At 33.8% G+C, this 19,222-nt stretch overlaps 1 protein-coding gene across 2 annotated transcripts in view; it reads right to left on the reverse strand.

Annotated features, from left to right (window-relative positions):
• LOC118190208 (uncharacterized) overlaps positions 1-3,034 on the reverse strand; it is a 57,680-nt gene extending 54,646 nt beyond the window's left edge. Inside the window, exon 1 of one of the 2 annotated variants that reach the window (XM_085811502.1) lies at positions 916-3,034. In XM_085811502.1, coding sequence (XP_085667628.1) covers positions 916-1,505 — 590 coding nt within the window. In that variant the 5' untranslated portion in view covers positions 1,506-3,034. The remainder of the gene's footprint in view (positions 1-915) is intronic. The other variant, XM_085811501.1, reaches the window with a different exon arrangement.
• Positions 3,035-19,222: the final 16,188 nt, after the last annotated feature.

Genomic DNA, 19,222 nt, shown 5'->3' on the forward strand with positions numbered 1-19,222 from the left:
AAACGAAAGAGAAGCAGATCACCTAGAAAACCTTATAATTTAAGATTACAAAATCATATTAAATATTACTTACGAGGGTTATTAAATAGAGTGTTTGGAAAGTTATGGCAGGTTTTGGTGTTAGTTTATAGAGTAATGAATGCTAAGTCACAAGCTGTGGGATATTTTTCCTTACATTATTAGGTCGCAAACATTTCGAAAAATTTCATAGTGTTTCTTTGGTGTATTAGCTCATTTAATGGTATTCACTGATAGTCCGAATTCCAACATCCAGTCCGAAGTTTAAACTTTGCAACAGCTGCAATGACTCCTTAATTTTATGTGATCAAATTTTGGTATTTTTCTCAACATGACACTAAACTAAGAAATTCAGTTATAAGATACAGATATCGTGGGGACAAGCAATAAGTCCATTTCGCAAAATCTACGATCTTGAAAAATGAATATTAGATGTATGTGTATGTTAGATTGAAAAAACATTGAAATAAACGGTAGCGTGCATTATGGTGAAAGATGATAACAATCGGATTCTTATATGGGTTTGATTTGGAAAAATAATTGCGCTATCTTTAACAGGAAAAAAGAATCCACGATTATTTCTCGGACACCCTGTGTTTGGCAGTTTAAGTGAAAGTAACTCAACAAATTAAGAAAGTATATCGATTCAAAGTCGCAAAAACCTTAAGTTGTGAAGTATCTTTGTCATAAGTACCCTTTGTTTAAAGATTCGGATCTGTTGGGATTATGTCCTAAACTCTGGAGAAAGGTTGGGCAATCAGAAAAAGGCTATTTTAGATTTTAGTGTTCTTATTCTATTACGAAGGCGTTTATCCGTGCTTTTTCTGGCAAATTTTCCTTAACATTCTTTCCCTTTCTTAACTGAGTAGAGAAGAAGATTAAAAACAAATAACTTACCCATCCTCGAATGATCTGTCCTCTAAAAACATACTCTCTTTGTCAGATTTGCTGTCTGAAATGTCAGCATCATCTTGATTTTGCTGAGTAGTTTCCGACGTTATTTCACCATGAACTGTGGAGCTGAATATTTCTTCTGTAATCATAGATGTAGTTTCTTCACCATCTTGAGTCATGGTTGAGGTGCTTATTTTCTTTTCTCTACCTACAATGTGCTTTTTTTTGTTGGCCGCTGCTTTTAAAATCTTCGAAGCATTTCTGTGAGCGATGAAAGGTCGTTTGCGAATTTTTGTCTGCACTTTCAAAAGTGTTTTATTCTTTTTCTTGGAACGCTTGTATACTTTTTTGTTGAAGGAATCAAATCTCTCTGAATAATGTGAATCTCGTCTAGATATATTTGCAGAATCTGGATTATTTAATAAGCGTCTCCAGATTTCAGATTTTAAAAAAGATTGTTTTCCTTGCAGTGCCAATGGACTACGGCGCGAAAAAATCTCTTTTTCTTTTCTCTGCATAGAGTCTGCATGTGTGAAACTGGTATTAAATAAATAAAATATGTATAATGAAGAAACTATTTTCTCAATCAACATTTCTTTATACCTAAAACGGAAAATTCATTTATTGCGATTATAGTTAATGTAAGCAGTTTGAATATTACATATAAAAATGTCAATGCTTAGTATACATATTTTAAGAGTGTTTTAACATAGCTACGCTTAGTCACGTTTATTTTCAGCGTGTACAAAAAATTATTTACAGATTAGCAGCTTGCTGGTTCAAATTTTGTGAGATTGAAGTATTTCTTTTTACATAAAAATAGCTATTGGTCAGACTCCTCCACATTAGTTGTAACAGAGGTAAAATTCTCCGATATATGTATACTTGTATAAGTCAGTTCCAAATACTTTTCAAAGGGATTTGCAACGTCGATTATGATATTTCATTCATTATGAGCACTAAATTATTTTTATTTGATCTATTCGAAAGTGAAATTGTATCTTACTGCAATATATCGCTATTTCTTTTAACATTTAAATAACTGTATAGACTCACTAGGTTATTTTGAAGCAGGAGACGTGAAAAATGGGCATTGCTGTCCCCGGGACTCGAACCCTGGACCTCTCGAAAACGCATCGAGTATGCTTCTAATTACACCACGAAGATATGCGGAAAGAAGGAAAAAATACTCTATCACTGAAATATAATAACAAAGAGAAGACAGCTAAAATCAACCTTTAACGTTAGCTTTTCTTCAATGTTGTTGTTGTTGTCACAAGCTTTCCATCAATGAACTCTAGAAGTGAGCTTGAGATATTAAATTACATATACGTACAAAATTGAGAAGTGTGTGTTTTGCTGTTTGATTAAAACTGGGATCAAAATAACATAAAAGATTACGAGATATAGGCAAATTATCATATCAAATTTAAAATTAAAGACAATTTTTATTGAATGGTCAAATGCAATGCTTTATGCAGCAAACTGCCCATATAGTATCGCCAAAAAAGAAAGCTGGTCGTTTCTCATGAGGAGATTATGCAAACAACTACCTTTGATTTGGAACTGCATTTCCCTTGTCACACATAGAGACGCACATATGGTTCTGATTCATTTCCTTTAATAATAGGTCTACTTGAAACTATGGAATCTTAAGTTATAAAGGATTTGCATCTCAGCCCAAAATGTGTCATGGTTGTGGTTGCAACCATGAGACATTTCTCATATATAAGAAGACCAAAATCATCTAATTTGTACACTGCAAGGGATAACCAATATTTAATTTTATTAACAAGATACAGGATAAGCATATTTATCAAACTTCCTAAGGTTAAATATTGTTTGAAATCCTAAGGTTAAGCTTGTTTGAAATTTTTCTGGCAATTTCGCTGAAAAAGGATAGGTAACTGATCTCTATTCTATTTACCAATGACTCAGATTCAAGATGTAAAGTAGCAGAAGTTCTTAGCTTACCTGAAAAGAACTAATAATACAGTATAAAAAGCCCTTATTGCTGTATTCCTTTGTGAAGCTTCTTCGAAGCGTTCTTGAGCATAACTTCGTGTTAATAAAAAATAATGCTCATCTGCACTTGGATGTGCTTGTTACTTGGATGAGCTTGCTGGGCTAGGCTTGTTACCAGCTTCCTTCAGGCTGAAGATATTCAAAAAATGAACTGACCAACCAAATCTCCATGCATAATCCCTCAGAGGATGCACAAAGCTACCTTAGCAAACTAGTTGATAGATAGCAAGTGATTAATCTTGACTGCTGAACTTGTCTGATCATAACATAAATCGTCTTATTCATTTTTAAAAGCACATCCAACCGCATAATAAATATATCTTTCGTGTTCAAGAAATTTTACCATATTTTCCATTCTTATATTTTTCGGTATAGACCTAAGGACTCATGGGTCTTGGGAATGACACAAAGAAGGATGCGCCGGAAAGATCGACTTAATGAAAAAGAAATAACTAAGCATTTTTTTCCTATCCCACATCTTCTATTGAAAAACATTAAAAGGGTATTCTAAGACAGGGAACGAAGCATGTTTTAAAGCGATCTGCTAAATTCCAAGGGGCTGCTTTTTAATTCGAGTCGAAGCCAAGTCTTTCAATATATTCCTAGAGAGGCTTAATGGCCTTCTTTTCAACATACTATGAAGCTAAGAAGGCCTATGAAGGAACATATTATGAATTATATAGAGTGATTGAACCGACGTGTAATGTTAACTGGTCTGTGATCAAAGTCAAGAAAGTTGTTCGTGCATATTATACCTTCAGGGAAGAATGATACACATAATCGCGAAAACAGAGCAATAGGAACAACAGAGTGCAACCTGGTCGTCTTTAATGTTGCGAGCGCCGTTTTGAGCAATAAATGCAACGATTCGGTTTATTACGGAGTCTAAAAGATTCCTAATATTGTCTTGTGGCACATGGCTTAACAGTTGTTCGATGGTATATTTTAAATTACGGATACAACAGCGCAATGGCAGATGAAGATTCAGTTAGTTGCCAATGGGCTTGATAGAGCATAATGAGCGGAGAGGCCATGGAAATAGCTGGAAATGATGTAAGCATTCCTGGGTAAATCAAGTCGCCAGATCTAATTTTGTTGAAAAATCACATCTGGAGTCCCATTCCTGTTTAGACCATCTCTACCTCTTGTTGCGCTAGTGTAAGAAGATGTTCAGTTGATCTGCTTTGGCAATTGCCCCTAATTCTTCTGTGTAATAACGTTATAGGGTGGCTCTTAGGTTTTTTCCAGTCAACCTCTGCTTCTGCGAAAATAATTTGAGAGTTCTGTTTCTTATTAAGGCAATTTTGCCGTAGCATTGTTTGTCTCCTCTTCCATTGTTTCTTCGTTGCTGCTAAGAAGCTTCCTAATTCTTTGATTTCCTCACTTCATCTGACTCTATGTCAGTTGATTTCCTTTTGGCAGTTTTCGTGGTTTTTGCTGTTTCTGAGTATTATTATCTATTATGATGGTTATTCGTCTGCTTGAGTTCCTACTACAGGCGACTCTGATTCGGGGAACTTTAATTAGGTACAACCTGCATATTATTTCACATTAACTTGGAAATAAATAGAATTTTTCCCCCTCTCAGTAAAAAAATATAGACGTTCTGAAATTGTTGTTTATTATACATTATGATGAATTGAAAATGTTCTTTATTATACATTATGATGAAATTGTGGTCTTCTAAGCTTTTTTCTCTGTCTGTAGCTTCAATTTGAAATTGTTAAAACTAGAAATATACATATGTTTATTATTAAGAAATTTTAACTATTAGGATTCGATTTATGCGGGTTATGCGATTTATGCGATTCGTGCGGGTCAGAACAACAATCGAATACCCTGCGTATCGAGGAAGGTCAGAACATGACGTGCAACATGTGGTCTTGTATTATCTTGTTAGAAGATGGCTTTTGGCAGGCCTCGAAGATAGAGCAATACCATTGGACGTAAGAAGTAAAAAATGTACCGATCTGCATTCAAATTACCGTCGATCCGAACCAGAGATATGCGTGTCGTGTATCAAATGGCTGCCCAAACCACCATACCAGGTGCAGGGCCCCTATGCTGATATTGAATGCAAGCAAGCGACGTGCGGTCTCCTCGGAACCTCCAGTTACGTATACGGGCATCAGAATATTGCATGCAGAACCGGGACTGTTAACCAGAAAACAGGGGCTCCATTACCTAGCTGACATGATGTCTGCCTTACACGGATTAAAGCCCCTGTCTCCAGAAGCTATTTATTATAACTAAGCAGAATAAGTTTACAGTGGCATACAAGGCCTTCAAGAACACAAAGACATAAGTAACATAGTCATTAATAAACCCTAAAGAAAGCATGTTACAAGTAGTACCTATAGCATTCAAACAATAAACAGAGTATACTTTCATAATTTGTACTGAAAATACGAAATACTTTCAAAACTGAGTCCAACTAATTTAAATAAAAACTATGGTACAAACAAACAAACAAAATATAATACATCCATTACTGTATTATACACAATTAATTTCAATTTGATTCACAATATCAAGAAGAACCATTCAATTTAGAAAAAATGCATAAAGATAAACTAAGACAATAATAAACTACCAAATAAAATTTCTTCATATGAATTCAGAATTAAGAACCAATAACTTTGATAACTGAACAATATTATCATAAAATACACTGAACCTGAGATATTATTACAATCGAAAACATAAATTTGGTTTAAAAACAAAACCACTCCAAGTAATATAAAAACTCTACATCAGATTTGCTGGCAACGCGATAGAAATACAGTACAAGAATAATGCCAACATAAAGATATGAAAAATTTCAAATTCAAAAACCAAATGCATTCAAGAATAAGTCAAAGAAAATTATTATAAAATACTGCCTTAAATGCACATTTTACAATAGAGAACTCAAGTAAAACCAATCAAATTCACAAAAACAAGTCAACTATTCAATTCAGAAAAGTGCAAAAAGGTATACAAAATAATTATTCTAGATTAGGTTTGCTGGTATCGCTGAGATAAATGCAATACTAGAAAAATGCCGACATAAAATTTTACAGAATTTCAAAATCAAATACAAAATGCATTCAAGATTAAAGCAAAGAAAATTAATATAAAATAACTATCATGAATGCAAATTTTTATAATAGAATGCACAATTAATGCCTATCAAATTCGCCAAAGCGAATCAATTCAATTAAAAAAGAATGCATTAAAGTATGCAAAAGAATTAAAATTGTCACAAAAATTTTCTGTTAAATTTAATTAACAATTGCAAAACTGAAAAAAAAATAATCATGATATATATATGATTAAGAACGATTTCAGTACCATACAACAAATACTATGTGCGTCACAAATAAAACCGACTATTTGTACAATATAAGAAAGTAATAGGCTACAAGTAACCATTACAATTTATTAGAGCATAGACGCATTCAATGTCAGATACGTCTGTTTTACGTAAAACCATTTCTAATTTTAAATCAGTAACATAAGTAATGGAAGCAACAAAACTGAACAATAATAAGCATCAAACACAATAAGTTAAACAATTACCATTATGCAATAAAAATCTAACAGTCGCTGAAAGTCAATTACTCACTTCCAATAAAGATGATCTGAGAGAATTATTTACAGAAAAATTTAATTCCTGACAGAAAAGCATAATTTCCTTAAATTTCTTACTCTCACTAGAGTTTTTTAATATCAATTCAGCCCATTTTGGCCTGTGTTGATCTAAAGGTTTATTCAAGTGAAGTTTTTTAGTAAATGAACAGTGAAAGATAAAGTGTTCAGGGTCTCCCAACTCTCCACAAGAACAAAGCTCAGTCGTACGTAGTCCAAATCGAAAGAGATATGTATTAAAAGGTCCATGACCAGTGAAAAATTGAGTATAAAAATTCGATGTGTTTCTTTGACTGAGTGAAACTTTTGGAAAGAAAGAGAAGACTCTTCTTCCTGTGGAGTCATTAGTCCATCTTTCCTGCCATTTCACAAGCAGTGCATTTAAAGTCTTGCTCTTCAAGTGTGAAAAAGGCAATTTCATTGGATTTTCAATTCTGTTGATATCATTAACAGCCCATTTTTTAATTCTGTTGATATAATTAGCAGCCCATTTTTCAATTCTGTTGATATCATTAGCAGCCCATTTAGCTAAAGTATCTGCTTCTTCGTTGCCCAGTATGCCAACATGAGCTGGATTCCAGGTAAGAAGTGGTCTTTCAGATGAATTAAATCTTAGCAATTTCTCTTGAATAACTTGTACAATCGGATTTCTATTCGTAATGTCTAAGATAGCCTGCAGACTAGATAATGAATCACTGAAGATCTTAGTGTTGCCCGATAGATTTCTTTTAACATAAGTGAGAGCAACGTTTATCGCTAAAAGTTCTGCCTGAAAAACAGTATTTCTGTCATCAAGCCTTCGAGTCTATGTATATACCTTTTGAGTATTGTTAAATACACAAAATGCACAACCTGTTCCACGTTCAGTTTTAGAACCATCTGTAAATAGAGCAATGTCATTGGCTACTGGAGCCGTATAGTATAAATTGACTGCAGATTTAAGTTTTAAAGAGGCAGAATGGCCAAGATTAGATGGAACCTGTAGTTCATAATCCTTTACTAGGTGATGTTGGTTCCATAAATCCCCATTCAGTCGTAATCGTAGGATCCGTCCTAAGAAAGAGTCTCTTTGAGCCTGCAGATCTAATGGAGGTATACCCGCCAAAATCTGCAGTGAGGCTGTCGAGGTTGTTCTATAACCTTTGGAAATAAGCAATAGCTGATGCCTCTGTATTGAATTCAGTAAGCCACTCATAGTTTTGTTAATATCAGAACCCCAAATGGAGACTCCGTACAAAAGAACTCTTTCAGTGATTGTTTTATACCACAGCCGCAAGATTTTCTGGTCCGAGGGCCTTCTTAGACGGTAGAGAACGAATTGTATTTTCTAACTCCTCAAGCTCCAGCAGGGCAGAGTCACTTAAAGTAGAATTCCAAGTTTGATTTTTAAATTTTTCTCGCATTACTTTATGTAAATCCATATCGTCAATCTCCGAATCCAATGGAAATAACTCATCTAAATTTTTTTTTATATTTCTCTCCCAGAGAAGTACAGTCCGGAGCTAACTCTACTGGCATCTGAAGAGGTCGAAATACTCTGTCCACTGCAATCTTTCGAGTGATGCCATAAGGATTTTCAATAGCTGCACAAAATGCCTTCCAAGATTCACTTTTTGTCTTTATAATCAATCTTTTAAAAATTGCTAGTTCCTTCTTATAAAAAATTTTAAATGAATGCCTTATATTGTCATCCTTTTCTTTTTGCATACGTCTCCTCAAAGCACGAACTTTGTTCCTTTTATTGTGAGCGAGTCACACCACCATGATGTAGAGGTCTGAAAAAATGTATGCTGAAAGATGCGTCTGAAAGATTATGCCACTCCTGTATCCAGCTTTGTCGTTCGGCGCACCAGAGTCGCCGTCTCTGTCTATGCTGCATTGTCAAGGGAAGACGATGTTGCCATGCTGATAGTTCACGTTCCTGAAAACGTCGACGCACCGTACGAACGGATACTGGGCGTGCTGCAAACATGCCTATTTCCTGACTAATTGTCCGTGATGTGGTCGTACGGTTTTGCAGGGCTGACCTCACAATATGTCTCTCCTCTCCGCCGTTAGTCATGGAAGGGCGTTGAGATTCTTCATGCCGTTCAGTATGACCCTCAGCAACCCATTCATTTTATAGTCGCATGATGGTTGGATATCGACCAATGCGACGGGCGATATCACGGAATGATAATCCACACTCTCTATAGGCAACGATCCAGTCTCTATCGAGTTCCGGCACTTGACGTAAAGCATTTCTCCTTCTTATTCGAGGCATAACAGGATATTCTGAGCAAACCCTGACCTTATAAGGCGCATTCCGAATGAGAAATCCACCACACAACGTTTCTTTTATGCAGCGCTTCAGATGCCGTTTCTCCCTCCTGCGTCATCTAAATGCGCTGACCTACTAAGCATTTGCATATCCCAGCATCTTTTTCCTTTCATGTGATTTTGACGTTCGTCAGATTATTCCATCCTGGTGTTGCAATTTTAATGGCCCGCAGTATAGTAAGACTGTTCAGTGTACATTGAACAATAAAACTCAGCGTATTTTTTTGTTACGCAGCCTTCAAGTTGCTGAACTAGTTGCAAACGCTGAACAATCTTTAAGTGTGTTAGTTACTGTATTAGCATTTCTTTTTTTACTGATTTCAAGCCAGGTTTCAAAGTTCTATCGAGTGTTGCTCCTGAGTAAACACTTAAGAAAAACACGTGTCTGTCTTTTACATGTTTAAAATTTTAAACGTATGAACTATAATTTTAGATGAATTTTGCACAATAGTGTAATTTAAAATTTTACATGTATAAGTCATTGCATTTTTGTTGTAACTTTTTTAGAATATAATTCTAATCGGCTTTTTTATACATTTTGTGTCTCTGTTGCATTTCTTTCATAGATTTCGGGGAAACTGCAGAATCGCCCACTGCTTCGCGCGTTTCTCTAAATCATGCGCCATATAAGTGGGCGATTCTGCATCAACTTGAAAATAACAACTAAAAGAATTGCACAACTTAGGTATCCATGTACACATCGACCTATTTTCACTTAAAAAAAATCAAAGAATTGCACAAACTTGGCATTGCGCATTCCCTTGACTTTGACATCGATGTGCACCATATAAGTGGGCGACCCTAGATTTCAATACAATTCGGGTAGGATTTTGTAGATTTGATTCATTTGTAGTATTTTTTATTCATTTTCTATAAAAACGTATATCCGTGGAATATATGTAAGGGGACGAATATGTAACATAGAAGTCTAACTTCAATTTACTATAACCCCTTAAATCTTCTTTTTAACTTAGTTATTTCCTCTTTCTATCCCTTGAATAGCAGCATGCTCGCAATAAATATCTCTGAACTGCTTCATTTTAAAATTAATCTCTGTCATATGATTCTTTTGTAACGCTCATGAGGTATGTACTTACATAACATGAAACATTTTTCAGCAGGGGTGCAGATTACATTAATTTAACTGTGTTTATTAAGAATGATTTGTCAAGAATAAATTAGTGTTAAGCATCTAAATTATTATTATTAAATATATATAGAAAAAGAAATGCTCTCCAAGTTCGTCACTAATAGTTACGAAGTTCTTTAGTCATTACGTACTTTAGGAAAAATTTAAGATGGGAAGTCCAGAAAAGAAAAGTTAAGCAGTGTTTTGATTTCTCAGAAGTCTGCTAATTGTATTGGTCTTCAAATTAAAGTATACAGTCAAATAAAGCAAATCAAATAAAGTATACTTTCCTAATTAGAGTATAATTTGGAAAGGCATACTCCAGTGGAGTAGCGAGCATAACTGGCGCCCGGGGCAAAATACCTTTTTAGCGCTCCCCCTTCCCAGAAAAAACACAGTGATATGATGAAAATCTTATTTGGAGACCATTTGGCGCCCGGGGCATCATACCCCACTTGCCCGCCCTCGCTACGCCATTGGCATACTCTCTAATTAAAGTTTTCAGGCATTAAATTTGGTGACTGACAAACTGTTGCACAATGGACACATGCTGGAATTCGGATGTGTGATGATGTTTAAAGTGGTTTCTCAAAATGGTCACTATTTACGTCTTATGTTTTGAAGTGAAGAGCAGAAGTGGTGTTAAATTAGCAGACTTTTTTTTGGGGGGGGGAGGGAGAACGTAAAAGGAGGTCACCATAGTTCATAATTTTTATTAATTGTCTTTAAATTCGATATTAACTGAGAAACATGACAAAATCATAATGTAATTAAGATACAATAACACGCTGAACAAATACTAATTCAGAAGTCAAACAACAAAAATCAGCGTTATATTTTCAAATTTTCAAAGGACTAGTTTCGATGGTTTTATCGAACCACCATCCTCAGCTGCAAAAGCGCAAATGAACGAGATAGGATATAATGATTAGATAAAATAAGAAAGCCTGGACAGAAAATAAGCTAGTGGCGCCATCTGTTGATGAAACCAGAACTAAAACATAATTTCTTTAAAGGCCGGAAGCAAAGATGGATTGGAATTAGGATCGTTAACTAGAACAGAAAGATTTTTTTGAATGTGAAATGCCTCTAGAAAATCCAGTTCTCCAATGGAAGATGTTTTTTGAATAATTTTGGCAGCAGAAAAATTGAAAGTGTGGTTTTCGGACCAACAATGTTGGGCAACAGAAGACTTCTCTGTTTCCTTTTTTCTAACATATGCCTCATGTTCCTTGATGCGAAATTTTAAGGCTCTCTTAGTTTGGAAAATGTAAATTAAACCACACTGGCAAGTAAAATTTCACACTTTCAATTTTTCTGCTGCCAAAATTATTCAAAAAACATCTTCCATTGGAGAACTGGATTTTCTAGAGGCATTTCACATTAAAAAAAAAAAATCTTTCTGTTCTAGTTAACGATCCTAATTCCAATTCATCTTTGCTTTGGCCTTTAAAGAAATTATGTTTTAGTTCTGGTTTCATCAACAGATTGCGCCACTAGCTTATTTTTTGTCCAGGCTTTCTTATCTTATCTAATCATTATATCCTATCTCTTTCATTTGCGCTTTTGCAGCTGAGGATGGTGGTTCGGCAAAACCATCGAAACTAGTCCTGTGAAAATTTGAAAATATAACGCTGATTTTTGTTGTTTGACTTCTGAATTAGCATGATGTAATGCATAAAAAGATTTGCGATATAAGTCGCCAATACCCCGATGGCAGCAGTATGTTTTGACTAAGCATATATAAATTATTATAACTTTTCAAGTTCAGACAATAATTTCGAATGATGAACAAGTCAATTCATCTAAGCATATCCCTATTCTAATAAGAACTTTATCTGCAACAAAATGCGATCTTTCTTTGATAACAGTAAAACTATATCGGGTGTCTCATTTTCTCCAGATTAGAATCGTCGACTATCCGGCTTCATACTGATTTTGGGCTTATTGGAGTAGACAAAATGCCCAAACAAAATTAATCAGTAGTTTTTAACAGCAGTTTAACCTGCCCTCAAGTTTAACAGTTTAACCTGCCCTCAAGGGAAAAAAATAATAATTAATATGCTGAAAAAAAATTGGAATTTTCTGAAAAAAAAAACTTGCTTACTTTTCTTGATATGTAACGTCATTAATTAATAAGAATGTATTTGCTATTCTGTGCTGTGTTTAATACCCCTGGAATGACAAATTAAGTGAAAAGTTCCCGCCTTCGTGACTGGCAATACGATTTAGTTTTCTTTTTAATTTCCGCAAATAGTTTAATAAGGATAAAAATACTTTAGTTATTTTTTTTATTTATTATTATTATTATTATTATTATTATTATTTTGCAATTATGATTTGAGAGCTAATGAGCTTTAGAGATCAAACTTTAAAAGTGTATGTACAGTGCACGTAATGATGCAAAACACTGTGCTGTGCCAAACCATAAATACTTTTTATTTTGCAATTATAAATGGCGTATAAATTTTAGGAAGATTTAAACATTCGTACAAGCAAATCCTTTATGAAAAATAAAGTGCCACAGCCTATTTCAGTTTCACATTTTCCAGTCCTCACATCATTTTTAGTAGTCAATAGTTAAATATTTAATATAATAATTTTGTGCACTGTAGATTTAATTCAAGCGTAATTCTTCATTTATGTGTCCTTCTGGTAATGGACACACTAAAGTTTATATAATGTGTTCTTTCTTGCCAAAGCGGTCACCGCATAAAATATGAATGTATGAAAAAGTATGAAAAACGTGACCTTAATGAACTTTCTTTTATGATTAATTTTTCACATTTTAAATGAACTAGTTTTGTATTTAATTTCAGTTTATTTATTGCAATATTATTAACTTGTAAACTACAGTGCAATTAATAAACAATGAACGGCGAAAGAAAGACGCCAATGTAAAATTTAATTTTTGCTCCTGAAGAAAAAGGATCCATGTCTAATCTCCATCGAAATCGATAGAGTTTTATTCAAAATCTACCCCAAACTGAATAAAGTTATTTTTTTCTAAATTTTAAATTATAATTAAACAAAGCACAAACATAATTTTTCCTACATTTAATTGAAAATATAACTTCTAAGTTGCATGATTTTATTATCATGCATCCGAATTATTTTCTAAAAAATAAAGAAAAATAAAGATGAAGTCACGCTAATATAGTATTTGAATGCCAGATAGGTCGCATGAGAGGTTTTAAGTAGCTAATTTAAACTACATAAGCATTCAATCAAAATAAAATTTTATATATGACAAATAAAATAACAAAAATAAATGTTTACTTACAGAAGAGCTATTAACATGCTTATTTAACTTGATGCACCTTTTAAATTTTCTATTTCCTTAATTCGTTACTAAAAATGTGACGTAGTTCAACATCTGTCTGTCGCGTGATTTATTTGCACGATATTTAAAAATAACTCTTGTATATATTTACATTATATTAAAATCTTTTGGAGATATTCTTATCTTAATAATTATTTAGTGATATTCTTATATTATATCTTTTGGAGATATTATTATCTTAAACTTCCAACAATTTCTTGAACTTTGGATGATGTGTTTTACATTTGTCAATGCGATAAATGATATTTGAATGTAGAATATTTGGCCGAAAATAAATTTAGCATAAAAAACAAACAAAAGGCATAGATAATTAATTTTTAAACTCATCTTAATCTTCTTAAAATTTCATTATTTGGGATCTGCATCATCTGCTTGCCAGCCACAGATTTAATAATTACTAGTAGATAAATCATACCTAGTTTCTCAAGTGAACATTTTTTATTTTCAAGAAAATCGATGGCATCGGCTATTAGAGTGATAGATGTACAACGATGTTACTGTAATATCCTACATTTTATTCATTTAGAACTCACGGTTTCAAATTATTGCCTTTAAAACAGAGAAATTTTATTTTATTTTATTTATGTTTTGGTTTTTAATAGTTTCTGCAGTGGTGAATTTCGCCTTGCTATGGCAACACACGAAATAATTTTTTTTAACAATTTGCTCCTGGCAATCAGTCAATATTCTGTTTCGAATCGTGAATTTGTGTTACTAAATGTTATGCTGCTGTTTTGTCACATTTTAGTCAATATTTTATTAAATCTGCTATAACATCAATATTAAACATTAAAGTGATATTTAAACATTTAATGTTATAAGGTATTTCTCCAGCCTTCTTAGCATGTCTTAACCGTAGTGTAGTGGTTAGCACGCTGGGCGCGTATTCCAGAGGTCCGTGGTTCCATTCCCGGCGACGACGTTGCTCATTTTTCAAGTCTCTTACTTCCAAATAACCTAATGTCTCTACAAAATATGCCACAGAAGTTATTTTGATTAAATAATCCGTGAAATGCTAGTTCATTGCTTGTGCACGCCGTTTTTCATCCAAGTCTAACACTGATTCTTGTGTGCGTTTCTGTATTAATAATAAAGATCTTCCCACCTTCAGCTCTAAACATTTTCTTAAAATATATATATGTGTATAGATGAATCTGTTCATTAAAAATACACAAAACTTGCTAATATTCTTCAGGAAATACGAAGCGAAAAAAAAAAAAATTAAACGTGGGATTTTTGAACGCAGATTTTCTAATGAAATTGACCTGTTATAGCTAAGTTTCTGACCGAACATTAAAATTTCGAAAAATTTCCAAAAAGCTCTGCTTTGCCTGATATAGTCAGATTTTATATATTTTCAATTCCCTACTCACAGTGATTTAGCCGTCATATTTTTCGGTACTTTTCTGTTATCGGGATCGAATTCAGAAACGTAATGCATGTATGTATATGTTCAAGTACGCACATGCACATATATGCATATATGTATATGTTACGGTGAAACACCGAAATCTGGAGAATGTCGACTTTCACTGGTGAATGTCAACATTCACATAGTCTCTTGGTGTATGTCCGAAATATTTTCAAAGTACTCTTATTTCTGACTTACACCGGTCAATGTCGACATTCACCATTTTCTAATGGTGAATGTTCAACATATAACAATATTATATTTTCTTCTCCGTTATTCAGTCGCGAATAAACGCACTTGAGATTTGAAATAAGAACTTAAGAACATGAGAACCTAAAACACACAATACATTCAAAATGAGAAAGGAAAATAATAGAAGTTAAAAACTTACTTAATTATACAGTACGTTCTAAATGAGAAAATAAAATAACAGTAATAAAAAACTTACTAAATTATGTGATTCAAATCTTATTTATTGCAATAACTTAAACTATTATGGCACTTTATGACCTCTCTTTTCGACTTTCACCAGAGCATATCTGTGATTGTCGACATACACCGGTGAGGGTCCGAATATACAAGAATGTAGTGAAATATTCGGTCTTTCACCGACGTATTTGGTGAATGTTGATATTCTCCGGTGAAAGTCGACATTTCCAATTTCAGTCTTTCACGGTAACATATACATGCACATATACACATATATTCATTTCTGAATCCAGTCCTGATAACACAAAAATACCCATTTTTTAATATTTGTACTTCTAAATGAGAAAAAGCATTTTGTGACTATTCTGTGCATTGCTTTACTTCCAATAATTTTAGTATTTTATAAAAAACTAAAACAAATAAACAAGATGTCTTTAGCTAAGAAAAGCAAATAAACAAGATGTGTTTAGCTAAGAAAAGCAAATAAAAAAGATATCTTTAGCTAAGAAAAGCAAATTTTCCATCGAGATTTCTCTCATCTTTAAGAATTCGTTTCTATTGCTATCTTTGGATCAAAAAAATATTCGCACTAAGTTCGTCTTGTGAAATATTGCAATCTGTCCTTTGCAGTTAATTATAACCAAATTCTTTACCCTTTCTTTATGTTATATTATATTTATTTACTTCTTATTAAATGAAAACTGCTGTTATTATTTTGTAAATATCTCTTTTTTGCAAAGTAACTTAGCTTGCAATTAAGTTGATTGCCAAAGTCTAGAATTAAAAAGACGTTGAGTTAAACTTCTAATTCTAAACACTGTCTTGATTTGAAGACAAAAATGTGATCTGGATATTGCTTCAAGATTATACAGTTAGGCATCTGAAATTAGCAGACTTTATGTAAGAAGATATTTAACTGATATATCTGATTTCTGGGATTTAAAAGAGTATTCATGTCCAATGGAATTTACGACTGAGGCCTCATCCATTCTGAAAATGAATTAGATAGTACATGAGAAAGGGAATTCCCAGATGCTTCGTCGTAACTTGCAGTGTACCCAAAAAAAGTTTAGAAATCTGAATAATTTTTACTATTGGGAGGCTATACCAGGCGGGGACAGCTAAGACGGCTGAATAATAGGAGTTGGACCTAGGTTTGATTACAAGTGAACGGCATCGATAAAATTTCTGTCTCAGCAAGAATGGTCACAAAGTGAGTGAGTGAAGTGGCTGATCCTTTTGTGTCTACTTTCTTTCCACCGACAGCGAGGCAGCCGGTCCACTGGGGCAGTTAGCATATCGGCCAGATAGCCCCGCTGACGGAAATAACTTGGTCAACATAACACACGTTGGTACATATTGTGCTTAAGACGAGTGCTGGGGGCAGTGCAAAGAAATGCTCGACGAGACGATAAGTGTAGTAATGGAAGAAGGGTGCATTGCGGGTGAGAAGAACAATTTCAGTTACATATTTACAGAGTTATTGATAGGTAGTTACAAAGGCATCCACAACGTGAACAATAAATGAGACAATGTGTAATCAACAGACTGTCTGATAAAACAGTAAAAATAATATCTAAAATAGGGCTAAATACTAAATAGCAATACTAAAAATAATAAAAAGTAAAATACTAAAAAGCGAAATAATACATAAATAAAAAAAAAAAGCAAAACAGTGAAAATAATACATAAAATAAGGCAAAATACGTAATTCAAAGGTTCACAATTCAGGGTTTACAGCACAAGGATATAGGTGTAAACAGAGAAAAATAAAAGCAGAAAAAGCTAACTTAAGATAAAATAAATTCATTACAGGTACAGAGTATACGGGGACTGCGCTGGTGACGAGGATGGCAGCTGAAAATTACTCCAGCCTGTCTGAGATTTTGCGTGCAATATTTACGCAATCGCATATGCGTTTCAATGCATTGCGATTTTTCGAAATAGCTTCCGCCCATGGATGGATGTGGTCTACTACTGGTTGCCTAAGATGATGTTCGGCAATCTCTCTGCAAGCGAATAGATAGTGGTCCGGATCTCCTGCCATGCCGCATGAGCAATGGTCGTTTTCGCGTCGTCTGAAGCAATGCAGGTAAGTCATGAAGGGACCATGTCCTGTTAGAAACTGAGTGAAGTGAAGCGAACCACTTTTTAGAAGCCGGCAGACGTTTGGAAAAAATATCTGTGAACTCTTCTGCCGGTTGTCTCTGACTCCTACAGATGTTGCCAACGTTTGAGTAATTTTCTCTGGAGCTCAGCTTCTAAGAACGAGCCCGGGAGAGGCACATCAAGTGTGCGAACGTGGGGGTCAGTTGCTGCTCTTTTGGCTATTGCATCTGCAATTTCATTACCCAGTATTCCGGTGTGGGCAGGTACCCACTAGAGTTCAGACCTATAGTATTTTGGTATTCTTAGTAAGAGTTTTTGTATGGGCCTGACGAGTGGATTTTTATTGCATGTGCGTTGGATTGCCTGAAGGCTAGAGGCTGAGTGTCTACTGAAAGTAGTTCTTTTAAGATGGAGTCATGTCTCAGGTGATATCAGCATCATATCTAATAAACTTAAGGCGTATAATGATGTTATGCCAGTGTGTTTGGGGTAGTCCTGCAGCTCTTCACATTACCATATCTTCAAAGCATACCAAAATGCATTTTTCAAAGAATAACTTGCCGTACGTATTTAATTAAAGCATGTTTTGGAGCTTTTCAAGTGAATTCCTATTCCAGCACTAAATGGTTTTATTTTTTCAGTTACCAACAGTTCAGTAAAACTGCCATTTAAATTCGGTTTATCAGTAAAAAAATGAGGAAAAAGTGGCTAATGTATAAGTGTAAGTAATTTCCCTATTAACACTTTAGGGGAGTAAATAAATTAAATAAAGTTTCTCAGAATACCAAAGGTCAGCTTCAAAGTTAGGTTCCTTTTCCCTCATAACGACTTCAACTATTAAAAGAAAAATTGGTTCATCTTTTGTATTAGCAGCAGAATACATTACCTTTGTGAAGGAAAGGGACAAGAGAGAGATTTTTCTAGTCCCTTTTCCTGATTTTTTTATTTTTATTTCTCTTCCTTAACTATGCTTTGCAAGTCCGTAGTGATTGTGATTATATGCAAAATAGTGAACTTGTTTCAAAGGGCTTTCACTATCAGTTCCATATTCTCCTTTACGCTTGCGATCAAATTGCCAAAGGAACTAATTAGTAAGCTGATAGATTTTAAGCAACCTGTTGTATTATGCTTTTATTAGCAGTTTACCAGAAGCAGTTTCCAGTTTCCTATCATTGTTTTCCATCACTTGAGAAGGAGAGAATTCCTTCCGTATCGGCATTCACCTAAATGTTCCAATGAGTTGCTTGTGCAGATGAAACTAGTCTTATCTGTGACGAAAAATTCTTCTTTCACATAACTTTTTTTTTTGGGAGGAACAAAGGAGATTTTAAACTACTTAGTCGGATATTTAACATTTTGTTAGTAGGCAGAAAAAAAAATCCGATTTAAAAAATGTTTTTTACGAAAACCCCTAAAATTTCGGTAAAAGCTTTGAAAGAACATAATGCCTTTTATCTATAAAATAAAACTTTGATGCATGATTAATTTTTATGTAATAAAGTACGAACAGATATAAAAATATACTTTATTACAAAATTATTAAAATAATGTACAGCAAATAATATTATTTTAAATACTAACTTTACATATGTTTCCTCGTACATCTTAGAGAGTACAATGTATAATAATTTGTACAACTTATTAAATCTTTGTAGAAGTTTTTTCAGACATTTATTGATATTTTCGGAGGTTTTTTGCTGGACTTGCATATCATAACCCATTACAGTTGCAAATAGACCTCGAATGTTTTGTTGCAGTAGATTAACAAATGTAACCCGTTATATTAAGATTCGTACTTTGGATTTTGCTTATTAAAACTTTATAAGATTTAAATTCTAAACGTCAACATATAAAGAAAAGAGAGAGAGAGAAATGATGGAACAGATGAAATGAAATGAATTTCTCATAATTTCTC

The sequence above is a fragment of the Stegodyphus dumicola genome, chromosome 2 (genome assembly GCF_044657685.1).
Source record: "Stegodyphus dumicola isolate Sdum_Otavi_A_Nest chromosome 2, ASM4465768v1".
Classification (NCBI taxonomy): Eukaryota; Metazoa; Arthropoda; class Arachnida; order Araneae; family Eresidae; genus Stegodyphus; species Stegodyphus dumicola.